This window comes from Paramisgurnus dabryanus, chromosome 15 (genome assembly GCF_030506205.2).
Source record: "Paramisgurnus dabryanus chromosome 15, PD_genome_1.1, whole genome shotgun sequence".
Classification (NCBI taxonomy): Eukaryota; Metazoa; Chordata; class Actinopteri; order Cypriniformes; family Cobitidae; genus Paramisgurnus; species Paramisgurnus dabryanus.
This window is the reverse complement of record NC_133351.1, coordinates 26,785,343-26,800,081: the sequence shown is the minus strand read 5'-3', so window position 1 is coordinate 26,800,081 and position 14,739 is coordinate 26,785,343. Positions and strand designations below refer to the sequence as shown.

The 14,739-nt window shown below is 35.7% G+C and overlaps 1 protein-coding gene across 1 annotated transcript; it reads left to right on the top strand.

The window, feature by feature from the left end:
- On the top strand, window positions 1-13,898 carry pdzk1 (PDZ domain containing 1). Its single transcript, XM_065292926.2, has 9 exons — window positions 1-41; window positions 2,363-2,573; window positions 5,491-5,719; window positions 5,802-5,938; window positions 6,056-6,251; window positions 10,150-10,346; window positions 11,046-11,333; window positions 12,300-12,677; window positions 12,908-13,898. The coding sequence occupies exons 2-9, from the start codon at window positions 2,367-2,369 to the stop codon at window positions 12,965-12,967; spliced, it is 1,692 nt and encodes a 563-aa protein (XP_065148998.1). The 5' UTR covers window positions 1-41; window positions 2,363-2,366; the 3' UTR covers window positions 12,968-13,898.
- The last annotated feature ends 841 nt before the right edge of the window (window positions 13,899-14,739 follow it).

The following is a 14,739-nucleotide window of genomic DNA, read 5'->3' as shown; positions in this document are numbered from 1 at the left end:
GCTGCCTTTATTATGCTGGGACACTGAGGGCACTGCAACTGGTGAGTGACAACCACTTTTATTCAGTACAAGGTAACAGTATAATTTTGCCAATATTAGAAATCTAGAACAGAGTTTAAAAGTGTTTATCTGCATAAATGTGTTTTTTTGCACTTTTATTTGAAAAAATAGAAACTATAGAATAGAATCTGATGCATTTGCTGAATGTCTGATGAATACGGCACACTTACATTGAAAAGTTTAGAATAGGTGGAAGAATGAGTTTAGGAAATGTCTTTCATCCATGAGATGTGCTTGCAATCACGTACAGGAATTTAATCACGTGGCCTCTCAGAAAATAGAACATTTTTTTTTTTCAAACTGCATATAGATAAAGGACAGATAAGAAACAATAACTGACAACCATTGATTATTAAGCAGCAAAAAAAGGTTATTTGGCTACAGTCTGATAATATGAAAGCATTAGCGGTCCATAGAGCAGTCGATGGAGCACTCAGGTGTGAGAAGTGTGCTTGAGCTCGCAGCTGATGTGTGAGCTCTTATGTAATTGATATGCCATCTATGGTGCATGAATTTGTTCTGGATGCTTGTGTTTTCACCTGGTCAAACATTAATCGTAATGAACCAGCGCTGTAGGCAATATTTTAAAATCCTGAGTGCGTGAACCTTCACCGCTGTTTCGTAAGTGTTTCATGGTTCGCGTCCATAAAAACACATACAGGGTATGAACAATTTAAAGCTATCATACATTAATATAAACATTTAATTATCATGCAGTCAGACTCTCTTGCTGTTATATGTCAGATCTATAATATTGTACGGTCTTTCCTTTAAAGTGCTCTCAGAAATAAAGGTACTAATGCTGTCACTGGGGCGGTTCTTACCATTTAACTCCCCCCCCCCTTAAAAAGTACATATTAGGATCATTTGTAAGGGTACCGTCCCAGTGACAACTTTTGTAACTTTATCGCATAGTAGTTGTATCGTCCCGTCTCTTATTATTTTCATTATTATCATGTATATATCTTTAAACCCTTGTCTTTGCTCTAGTCATTGTTTGCCGAACATGGTATGTTGTTCTTCGTCCTGTGATGTGGATTCCAGTATAATGTTTGACACTCCTCAATAAAAGCTGTACTTTGATCCAATCAAAGCCTATAATGTGATAGATGTGTTGTTGTTGCAGTGGTATAATGCTAATGTTATATGGTATATTTGCAAAATAATTATTTCTCAGAATTAATATTAAAATATTATTATTATTAGAGTATTATAATACAAGAAGAAAATACAGGAAATGTGTTTGCAGTATAAAAAAAAACGGATAAACTTAAGTGTCAAGTCAAGTTTGAGCTCTTAAAGTCAAATTCGAGCTCTTAAACCTAAATAAAATGAAATCCTAAAATCCGACTACTCCGGCCTTCAGGACTCCTCAGAAGAGTTCAAGATGTGTTTAAGAGAGGTCACACGAAATACTGACTTGCCAACATTTACTCACACTCATGTTGTTACAAACCTGTATAAACCAAACCAATTCTAAACACCAATGGTATTATTTATTCCTACTATGGAAGTCATTGGGGCCTCTGATTTGGTTACAACATTCCTCAAAATATCTTCCTAACAACATGAGGGTGAGTAAATAATGACAGAGTTTTAATTTTTTGGTGAACTATCCCTTTAAAAAGCCATTTTATTTTGAAAGCTATTTTAGTTTTTTAATACTTCATTACAGTTTTGTTACATTTTATAACTTTCTTCACCTCTGAAACTTTTTTTTCCGGATTAACCTCTGCCCTTCGATCATCTGCCCTATATAGACAACATCACAACCCAATCAGTTCCTAATGGATAAAGTCCACTATACAGATCTTTATTTTTTGCAAATATCCCATTTTACTCATAAAAATGTCGCCTTACGCAAGTAAAACAGATTGTAAATGCTATTTTGTATTGACTCCGCCTCAAGTGCACCCTAACACATACTGCTGATTCAGTGGCCTTTGGTAATTTTATATTACCTCACTTATCTGCTCCATTTCAGATCTTAAGATTACATTATCACGTCAACCAGGACATGTCAGCACTGCTCCACTTCCAGTGTCTACTTCGTAAAACATTTATAAAGATTTAACGTTAAACATCTTGTTATTATAAAATACAGTACTGAGACGTTAAGTCATTATACTTCATAAAGATTTACTCATTCATTATTAGCAACTGTTATCATTACATTCCTTGTATATAATGATGAAGTATGATTATTGCATATATGATAAGATAACACACTGAATGTGATTAAAAGCATATAATTACATGTTCCTAAGCATGAAGTTAACAGCCTATGGATGTTTCCCAATAGAAATATGGCTTGGACTAAACCACGCATCATTACTCTTACCAAGCGTGAGGGACAAAGCTATGGCTTCTACCTCAGAGTTGAGCAAGGAGAGGAGGGTCACCTGATTCGATCCCTGGAGATGGGCGGTGCTGCCGAACTTGCCGGGTTGAAAGATGGAGACCGCATAATCAGAGTCAACGGCACATTTGTGGACAATGTTGAGCACAGCCAGGTATGACAGACCTTTCTATTCATTTTAACTTAGTCTCAAATGTTGTCCATGTTTTGTTTTGTTTTTTATTAAAAGTTGGTTTTATCCAAAATCTTGGTGGTAAAGTTTACACCAAAAATCCACACTGGCAAAAGGTACAAACCCCAAAGTAAAGGATGACGCAAGTAATCGTCTCCAAAGTAAATCTCTTTTCTTGGACTACAACAAACACACGGTTTGTAGGCAACAAGACCGACATTATCATAATTCCACCCGCTTCAGACTCACAGCCTGTAAGTTTACTCCTGTTAGCATTGCAAAGTGAACGAATCTTTCAAACATGGTAAGGAGCGCCACATATACAGCTGATGTCAGAGGTATTCAGGCCAAACATAATGTACAGTTTAGCTGGCCAATCAGGGACCCAGCGCTTTTCAAATCTATTCGTTTTGTACAAAATCTCTATGTTTCAGGAAGAAAGTGAAATCTGGAGATACAAAAATGTACAGTATGTGTATTTTGAACCATAAACCACGAGAACACATTGTAATATACTAAATACACAAAATAATTTTTTTTTAGCAATGAAATAAGTGCACTTTAAATCTGACATCAACCAAACCATAAATTCAGTTTTTAAAGCTCAGCTCATACAATATGTGACTCTGGACCACAAAACCATAAAGGTAATAAAAAAAATTGAGATTCATACATCATCTGAAAGCTGAATATATAAGCTTTCCAATTAAGGATGGTTTGTTATGGCAATATTTGGCCAAACTATTTGAAAATCTGGAATCTGAGGATGCAAAAAATAAAGATTTTGTGAAAATCGTCTTTAAAGTTGCCAAATGAATATAATGTATATTTACAGTAGGAAATTTACCAAATATCTTCATGGAACATGATCATTACTTAATATAATGATTTTTGGCATAAAAAGAACAATAATTTTGACCCATACAGTATATTTTTGGCTATTGCTACAAATATATCTGTGCTGCTTATGACTGTTTTTGTGGTCAGTCATCGGTCTCTTCAGTAGTGTCAGCAGTGTTGTGGAAAGTTACTTTTAAAAGTAATGCATCAAAACATTAAGTTACTCCCCAAAAAAGTAACTAATTGTGTTACTTAGTTACTTTTCATGGAAAGTAATGCTTACGTTACTTTTAAGTTACTTTTAAGTTACTTTTAAGTTACTTTTCTTACTTGGCTGAGGCTTGATCTCTTTCAGGCCTTTGCAGGTGTTTTTTTATGATCGCAAAAATGTCAAGCTCTGGCCTTCCATCTTCGTTTCTGACCCAAACTGTTCCCGCTCATGCGCACAGAGTGCGTAATTCTACATTAATATGTTCAGTTTAATTCAGTAATTTTTTTTTATTGAATTAATTAAACTGAAAAGTAACTCGCATTACTTCTTTAAAAAAGTAAGTCAAATATTAATGTGTACATTTATAAAGTAATGTGTTACTTTACTCGTTACTTCAGAAAAGTAATATTATTACGTAATGCGCGTTACTCGTAATGCATTACCCCCATCACTGATTGTCAGTCTATAGTAATTAACGATTAGCTCTTTTAACTAGAAGTAGGGACATCTGTACCTAAAGTGACTGTAGTAAGCACTGCATATTCAAATTTAAAATAGCACACTCTAAAATAATGGTACTAAATAACACTAAAAGTGTTTCACTGGCTTATAATCATACTGTAGGGGAAACATTTTTTAGTGCTAAAAATAACCTACCTTTTTTTAAGTGAGAACAGTGTGCATACTTCATAATGTAATCATAATTATTAACGTCCATTAATAGAATACATTAAAACCTTTTTATATGCCATGTTCTCATGGACACAGACGAAAAATGTAAGAAGCATTTAGAAGTTAATTTAATTGCTATTTTACAAAATAATGAAAAACGGAGGGGAAAAATACACTTTCACATCGACAACTCATTTAAACGTTACATTTATGCACTCGTCAGTCACGTCTGTACTTGGCTGTAATGATCAACACTTTAAAAACAGGGAATAAAAAGAAACCCTTGATGCAACATAATTAGATCTTAATGTAATGCAGTATTTTGTTTATTTAAAAAAAAACTAGCCTATATTATAATATATTTATATAAAATTATTAGATGAACACATTTTTGCATCATATTTTGACCTCAGAGTCAAAGCAGATGTGATTCCGTGGCCCCTCTAGGGTTGAATCTAGATATAAACATTAGAAAATGGACTCTGAACTAATATCTTTGTACACAAATTAAACTGAACATTGCGGTAGCTGCTGCATTTTGAAAGAGTTGTGAGGATTTGTGATGGCTTTGTAATTTGATCAGAAAAAAAATGCACCAGTAGCAACGTGTCCGCGACTATGCACAATGATGGCACCAGCGCTGTTCTGTTGCATCTGGATTTGTAATTCATATAATAATACATGTGAATAAAACAGCGAAAATCTCAAAGTGAAGTGCAAAACTTGCCGCTTTTTGCCTATTAAACAGATGAAAGATGCTTCACTGATTTTGAGGTTGCATGCAAAAATCCGAAGAGGCACGTACCCCTTCATTTTGAATGGGCATGACGCCTCTGATATTGTGCTTTGTTGAACCATAAGTGGTACTATGCTTTATCATCACTTTTGGTTTTACAGTGGTGCTATGTAGGTGCTAAATATCACTAAAAATGGTTACACTGTCAGAAAAATATGGTCCCTTTGTATCACTGGGGGTGGTACCCTTTTAAAAGTACACCTTTGCCTCTAAAGAGCTTTTAAGGTACCTTAAAGGTGCATAATGGTACAAAATGTATACCTAAATGGTACATATTAAGACCTTTTTAAGTTTACTTCCCAAATGACCCACTCCAGCTTGGGGTGATTTTTTTCTGCCAGTCTAAATATAAATGTGCTGCACTCATTTTGTTCGGCCAGGTTGCAGAAATGGTGAAAAAAAGTGGAATGACTGTCACGTTTCATGTTATTGGAGAAGAGGCATACAAGCAGGCCAAAGCTAACGGAGTGAACCTTGCCGAACCTCAGTCCTCCACTGCTCAGAATCAGCCCACTATGAATGGAGTGTCAACACCAGGTCCTAAAGCCAAACTCTGTTACCTGCAAAAATCCAGCAGTGGTTTTGGTTTCTCCCTACGATCTGTCAAAGGTAGGCAGACTTAACCCTTGCATTTGGTAAATTGTATGAGATTCTAATTTGAAATATTTAATCTAACCTGTTCATCTCTCAGGCAATCCTGGCACATTCATGACAGATGTGATCTCTGGAGGAGTGGCCGATCAGGCTGGCGTGAAGACGGGCGACCGTTTGGTGCAGATAAACGGCGAAAATGTTGAAAGTGCCAAACATGATGTAGTTGTGCAAAAAGTTTGTAACAGCTTTTTATATTTAACCACATCAGGAAATTTCATTTTATAACCAATTCCATAAGATTTGCCCTGTATTGCTACAAATATATAATAAACTTAATTTTCTCTTTGGTAGCTGAAGGCAGCTGGAAATAATATTATGCTTCTGCTGGTGGACGATGACACTGATAAATACTTTAAAAACAAAAGTATTCTGGCAGGTGTGGCTAATGCAACAGTCAGGCACCTCCCGCATAAGCCACGTATTGCAGACATGGTGAAGAGAGAAGATGGTTATGGTTTTATGCTGAAGGCAGAGCCTAATCGTGCAGGTAAGTGGATGCTGGATATTGAGTTATTGAACATAACAAGACTGGGCACTGCTGTTACTATATAGGGGACATCGAAATGCATTTCCAATATAGCCGCTCTTCCAGTGAAAAGAAACCAATCATCAATCAATAAAGACTGATGCTTCTCTGTGGAAGAAGATTTGTACAGAGTCGCATGAGGTGTTTGCCATCATGTGCACATGTGCGGTAGCTGAAACAACCTTGAAAAATGTTAGTTTTTAGCGCATTGTGAACAAAAGTTATGGTCCAGTTGATATAGAGTTGGTTAACTTGAAAGCTCTCTGAAGGGTGATCACAGAGAAAATAGTACAAGATTGTCACTTCAGTTCCTGGGTCCTAAAAAAATGCATCCTGGAGTCAGTTGACCAATGGTGTTACAGTCTAGCATGATTCTGCCTAACAACTGATATTACAAGTTTATTATAGTTTTAAAGCAATGCTTGTCTTCATGTCTAATGAATAATTGACAATGTGGTGATAGTCTTTCACGAAGGAATTTTCATGACACTTTAGAATGATATGCAAAGGTTATCTATGTACTGAAATGGCTCCATAATGCTGTCATTTAAAAGATGATTAGCATTTCAGTGCTTAATACCACATTTTTACCAGTATGTGCTGAACTTTTTAGGGTATGAAGAGATCTAAACAAATGTAAAAATATATTATATATCTTATACTTATCAGGAAATACATAAATATATCAATAGTCCCATAGTCCACTCACTGAAGAATAAAAATATGTAATATATTAGTGTTTTCATTTGAGTGCTTTAAAGCCACAATGTGTAAGATGAAAAATCTTACAGAGTGTGATATTTTAATCCAATTTTGTACTTCTGTTATCCCAAAAGTTATCCCAAGAGAAATTCCTGTTCTCCCAAGAGAATAGCTCGTTGGTTGTCTCCCTTGTAATTGTCGGCCTTTTAGTGACTTAATATCTGTGCTATCCTCAGTTTTCGGTTGTAGAAAATGTGGCAACATGAGTGGACAAATGCTTAAGTGGCGGTTATACTATACAGTATCTAACACGCAGTGTTGTGCTGTGCTGCTAATGGCAGTGTGCGTTGTACTATAAAACTATGGTCAAAGTTAAAATAGTTAACTCAGTTACTATTTGTGAAAAGTAACTAAGACTAATTATTTTTTAAAGTAACATGCCCAACACTGATCACTTCATTTTTGACAGCAATAGTTGGCGTGGCCTGTCGTCGACATCTTAGCATCGAGTCACTGCTCATCAGTCTCGAATAACCAAAAATGGGTAAAGAGGTGGGATGTGGGTGAAGCTGAGGTGGCTGGTTGCTGAAACCACTCCTGCCTAGCTTGACTCTAGTGACAGCAATATCAAGGGCGACGCCCTTAATTATGCAGAACCTTTAAGGAATATTCCATTTTCTTAAAAGAAAAATCCAGATAATTTACTCACCACCATGTCATCCAAAATGTTGATGTCTTTCTTTGTTCAGTCCAGAAGAAATTATGTTTTTTGAGGAAAACATTGCAGGATTTTTCTCATTTTAATGAACTTTAATAGAGCTCAACACTCAATTCTTAACTCAACACTTAACCGTTTTTTCCAACAGAGTTTCAAAGGACTCTAAACGATCCCAAACGAGGCATAAGGGTCTTATCTAGCAAAACGATTGTCATTTTTGACAAGAAAAATAAAAAATATGCTCTTTTGAACTCTTTTAAACTTTTCGTCTAGGTCCGGTCCAGCGCGACCTAACGTAAATGCGTAGTGACGTAGGGAGGTCACGTGTTACATATATAAAACGCACATTTGCGGACCATTGTAAACAATAAACTGACACAAAGACATTAATTAGTATCAGTTGACATACAACAACGTAGGAACGGTCCTCTTTCAACACACTTGTAAACACTGGGGCGGAGTTTCGCGTTCGTCCTCTGTGACCTCTTGACGTCATGACGTATTGCGTGGGGTCGGCTGGTGCATCACGACCGGATCTACATGACGAGAAGTTGTGGTTTAAAAGTGCATATTTTTTATTTTCTTGTCAAAAATGACAATCGTTTCGCTAGATAAGACCCTTATGCCTCGTTTGGGATCATTTATAGTCCTTTGAAACTCTGTTGAAAAAAACTGTTAAGTGTTGAGTTAAGTATTAAGTGTTGGGCTCTATTAAAGTCCATTAAAATGAGAAAAATCCTGCAATGTTTTCCTCAAAAAACATAATTTCTTCTCGACTGAACAAAGACAGACATCAACATTTTGGATGACATGGTGGTGAGAAAATTACCTGGATTTTTCTTTTAAGAAAATTGACTATTCCTTTAAGGCTTAATATAATTTAAACAGATGAGTTACAAAAAATACCCCTGTAAAAAGTAATACCTAGATCTAACTTATAAAAAGTGAGGCAAGTGACTGCATGGAAAGTTTTAGGTTGAGTCAACTTGCAACCTTTTTTAAGTATATTGAACACACTAACATTACTTAATATGAATGCAATAAAATTGAGTTGAGTTAACTTATTGTACTAGTATTTCTCAGTTAGATAAACCTACTGCAGCTGTAAAGCGCGACATACTTCAGTATGCAGTCCATGCACAAGCACCAGTCTTCTGAACAATGGTAACTACAAAACTCAAAGAAGAAACGGAAACTCTTTCAAATATCGAAGATAAATGAACATTAAACACTAACAAGTCTTTCTTTTTAGTTAAAAACAAAACAAAAAAAGTTTCAATTCAAATTTCACTCTCCAAATGCAGTCCCATGCAAAGCATGCTGGGAACTGCAAGTCCACTGCCTAGTTAGTTGTGTTTACTAAAATAATTCATGTAGTTTTAACACAAAATTATTAAGTTAATTTCTTTTTTACAAATTTAAATCGATTCTAATAATAAAATTAAGTTGAATTTACTCAATAATGTGTTCATTTAGAATTAATCAATTTATTTCAATTTTTATTTTATTTTAACTCATATTTTGATTAAAAAACAAGAATTAAAAAATTTTAATACAGTTTACTCAATTTATTTTTGTTAAATCTACTAAGGCACAGAAACACTTTTTACAGTTGTCATGAAGGGCAATATTAGATATATACCAAAAACACTTTTGTACCAGGCATTAAACACATTTATTTCTGCTGTAAAATTGGCCATTTTAACATTTTTCTTATGTTGTCCACCGATTTTTCTGTTTTTTCCTACTTTTTTAATGTAAAGCTGCTTTGAAACAATTAAACAAAGCTATGTAAATAAATTGGATTGAACATGGGGGGTCTATGGGATTAACTCCCTTTTGGAGCCAGTCTTATAGCAGCCAGTTGATAAATTGCAGTTTATGTCACTTCCGTGTTGGCTTCACGATAGAGATCGGAAAGTTGCCCCTTGTAAAAAATCATACTGTACCTTTAAAGCTTCACCTTTTGCGCCCTCTAGTGGTGAAAATCTACATATTGTGGCTTTAATCATAGTAAACTGACATAAATAAATCTGTAAGACTTGAAAGGAACAGGAACTGATCTCACTAACATAGTGTGTATTATATTATTCATTATTAAACGCTAAATAAAATGAATTTGAAGAATAATAACATACTTTTCTGTGAAAACAGGACTAATATGCCTGTTACAGGTAACATTAACATTTTAAAGGAAAATGTAAAGACTTCAGATATGTCACTTGAAAAACATGTTGTGAGGTATGTTAGACATGTAATTATATATTTCTACATAAATAGGTTTAAAATGTGTATGTTAAATTAGATATATAATGTAAGCAATGATAATAATAATAAAATCATCAAGTCTCTGTAAACGTCTGCAAAGGTTTAAATCATTCAAACAGTTTAACATTCAGTATTGTAACATATGTTTGTATCTCTGAACTTATACCTCAGGTCATTACATTGGAGAAATTGACAAAGGCAGCCCAGCCGAGAAAGCAGGACTTAAGGAGGCAGACCGACTAGTGGCTGTGAATGGAGATGAAATACAACAGTGCACACATGAGCAGGTGGTGGATAAAATACGTCAACAAGGAAGCAACTGCTGCCTCCTTGTGATAGATGCTGAAACAGACAAAATGTACAAACTGGTGAGTCTCAAGTGGTTTCAACTGTCATAACCTGTACTTATTCCCTACAAGATTTTCTTATTACTAATAGTACTACATGGTTACATTTTAACTATAACAATATTTTAGTGCACTCTTCAACCCATGTTTGGGCAAAAAAATGAACAAACCCAACCATTTGGTGACCTTATTTAAAGCAACACTATGTAGTTTTCATGTAAAAATGACTTACAGCTCCCCCACGAGGTTGAAAAGCGCAACAGTGCCTGGTATCAGACACTCTTCTGCAGGCAGGTGGAGGGGCGGGGCTCTGTTTCCTACCCTCCACCGCCACTTTCAGAGTGTGCTTGTAGCAGCTAGGAGGCTGCTCGGATTGCAGCAACAGTACAATTTGTCCAGTTAAAAGTTGTTCTATCACTGAAATAATTTTAGAGACATTATTTAAAGGTAAAAAAAACTACATAGTGTTGCTTTAACCCAACCATATCTTGAAATAACCCAGCTTGTTTTTTTTTTTTTTTTTGTATTGTGTACATACTATAATATATGCATGTTTGTTGTCATTTAACCAAATTAAATTATGCTCACAAATATTGTGTATTCATACTTTTTATTGTACACCTAACATATCTACAATTTGTATAATTCTGTAATGTATCCTTGGAACAGACAAACAATTAAAGTAAAAAAATATTATTTATTTTTTTTTGTATTGCATAGGGTGGTGCTTCTCCACTCCTTTACTGGGAGGAAATGAGAGCATCTGTGCCCAGCTATTCAGAGTCTGAATCCACACCCGCTCCAACTCCAGCACCAGCAGTACCTATACCCATCCCAGCAACTCCTACACCCGTACCAGCGGCTGCCACACCCGTCCCAGCAGTTCCTATACCCGTCCCAGCAGAGATGGACCACAAACCTAAACTGTGCAGACTGGAGAAAACTCCTGCTGGATTTGGCTTCCATCTCAATGGCATCCAGGGATTGGATGGACAGTACATCAAAGAGGTGGAGTCTCAGAAATATTGTCTTTGAAGTGCCCTACACTGACATTTAAAACTGCGTTTGTCTAGATCTGTTTGTAGCATCAGTGTTTGATGTAAAAGTAGTAGTGTATCTAAACAAAATTGTGTCATCAGAACCTATTGACTTATTGAGACTTTTTAAGGAATATATAGTGGCAGCGTTTCACGAAAACCTATATGGCAAAAATTCTTCGTACATAAACTCTTAGTAAAACAGGGCTAAATCCAAAAACAAGTCTTACCTTTTGTCGTCGTGCAGTTTTTATTCCACAAGTCGCCATATTCAAAAACGCGCGCAAATAATTAATACAATTCACTTCGACTGCGCTAATTTCCCAGTGTAAGAGAACATGTTTATTTATCCACAGAGAACAAATCAATTTACTTCTGGAATAATGTGCAATATGCAATGCGCGAGTGTGGGGGAGAACCGTGAGTCTGTTTGAATGTTAAAACAAAAAAAGGAGTTTACTTGCGAAAATAAAGATTATAACAACAGCGGTCATCATGAAACCTCCTGCACAATTCAAGCTGCGCTGCAAGAATGACAGGCTGATGACATCAAAGTACCGCGAGGGTGAGGCGAGAAATCATCGGAAGAGTTTGCTTTCAAACCGCTCTCGCGGCACGTTGATGTCATCCACATGTCGGTTCCTTTATTATAGCATGAAGTCGAGCACACGCGTAAATTATCCATATTAGTGATGTACCAATGTTCAAATATGTTCTACTGAAAATATTTAACATTATTTTTCATGAGCTTCATTATAGCTGTTGATTTCTGGTGTTTTGTCTGAATGCTATATGCAAACGCCGCCCCTGGGAACAAATAAATTTTTCTATATAATGACTGAGATTTTTACCTCATAAAAATAATAAAATGTCAAATTTGAACTAAAAGCATGACAGCTCATTTGTTGGTGTACTATTCCCGTGATGGGTCCGTCAGGTGGTGAAAGGTGGAGCAGCAGATAAGGCCGGAGTGGAGGATGAGGATATTGTTGTGGAGGTGAATGGAGTGAATGTGGAAACCAGCACACATGAGGAGGTCGTGAACCTTATCCGTAAAAGCGGTGACACGCTGGTCCTACTATTGGCTGGAAAGGAAGCCTATGACCATCTAAAAGCTCAAGGGATCCCCATCACCCCTCAGCTGCTAAATGTAGAGCCCATCGCTGATATCCCAACACCAGCCATCACCCCTCAGCTGCTAAATGTAGAGCCCATCTCTGATATCCCAACACCAGCCGCTGTACAAGAGGAAGAGAGGGAAGAACAGCAACAGGAAACAGAGACAGAAAAACTTCCCAGTCCACCACGTTCAAGGGTCAGTACGGCTATCCAGCACGACTTATTCTGATTTAGAAAACGTTTTAAGCAAATACAATAAACTACATTATACTCAGGAATAAAAAAATTATATATTTTCCTTTTATTGTTTCATTTACTCCTTTTACTGTTAAACCTCTTCTCAATTTTTTTCCTGATATCCAGACAAACTATTATATTCCTGATCAAAATTAAAAGATACTAACGTTTATCTTCTTTTTATTTTAGAAATCCTCTTCTTCTTCATCATCATCATCATCAGCTGGGAGTGAAGACGAGAGACTCTGAGCTGTGTGCATTTCTCTGTACTGACAGATCCTTTAAATACTCTGATTTAGTGACAGGTCCATACTTACCTGATCAACTACATTAAGAAAACAGGAAAACAGCATTTGAACAATAGACTCGAAGACCAGTGATTAACAATACTGATGTATTTTCAATTTTAGAATATTAAGAGCTAAGCATTATTCATGTACTGTTCTGTTTTCTTGGGGTCTATAATCTATTTAAACATGCTTTAAACCTATGATGCATGAACAGGACAATGTGTTTTTAAATGAAAGCAGCTCAAACATGTATTTTAGTCTGGGACTATGATAAGCCCTGTCTGGGAAACCACCCTATAGTGGTTTAGATATAACACAACCTGAATGATTAAATGTGTCTGTTAAAAAACAGTCTGAAGTCATGCATCAAAGGTTTTAAAAACCTAGAAACCTTAGTCATATTCATTTTGATAGTAATTTAAATAAAACATGCTCTTTTTGAAAAGGTAAAAGCTGTTATCTTTCAGACAATGCATATTGATGTATAATTTATTCTTTCAGAATGGTTTTGTCACTTTGTAGTGGACTCTAAACCTCCCGTTCATTTGTAAGTCACTTTGGATTAAAGTGTCTGACTTGTATGTAAATGTATGGAATAAAACTTCTTTATTTGTTGTGAGGCCACAAATGCCACACAAGATCTGTCGAATTCTGCTAAATTCGTTTTTATCATGTTATGTTATGAAACAGTTTATATAGTTTCATAACATACCCCTTAGTTGTGATATCACTGGCACTGTAAAAGCTTAAATGTACGATCAAATTGGATTCACAAATCATTTCAACTTTCTATTTTAAATATTGACCAGAGTTAAAAAATAAGTTGAAATTGCGTAAGGGGGGCATCTAACTGTATTTCATGCATTCTGAACTATTAACACAGTCAAAGAGTTGGATTCCTCATGCTAAACATGGGCAAAGGTTCAAAAAAGCGTGTGTGTTAAGAGTATTTCTGAGTCAAACACACTCCTCTTTCCTAAAAGTTTTGGAAAGTTTTTATCAACTTCTAAAACTGTTGTGTAAGGAGTCCCAGGGGTACAGCGAAGTCCTTATATGGGCACCTTATATCTGAATAGCGCACGCACACACAAACAAACCAAGAGCTGACACGAAATCAATGTCACCAGAGAAGTGCATTGTTGTTTGTAAAGGACAAGGTAAAAGTTTTTTTAGCTTTCCAAACAGCCCAGTATTATAGAAAAAATGGATATACTTTGTTTGTTCGGGGTAGCAGCAGAGATGTGCATGTGTGTTTGTTTAACGCTGGATTTTTTTTAAATGGAGTGGTGCCAACCAGGGCTGGGTTTCCTGATAACGATTGAACTAAGCACTTAAGTCTACGAGCTACTTAACGAACATTCGTTGTTCCTGTGCGTTTCCCAAAGATGCAAGTGAAACAATCGCTCACAGCTGGGTTTTAAGTGCTACTTAGGAGTCGCTATCCGTTTGTCAAGTCCTGAAATGTCACCAATAGAATGACTCGAATTTGTAGCAGAAGCTTGTTTAGCGCTAATGATCTTCGGTAGATGTGCACTAATATTTAAAAAAAAAAATTCATTATTGTTCAAAGACTTTTTAAATATTTGAATAATTTGTGAATGATGAAATATTATTTTCCGTATTTAGTTAGGACTCGTCCCACTGCGAAATGCCTTCTGCGTTTTATATAATAGATTATTATTATTATTATTTGTTTTTTATTATCTATGTTTATTTATTATTAGGGATTAT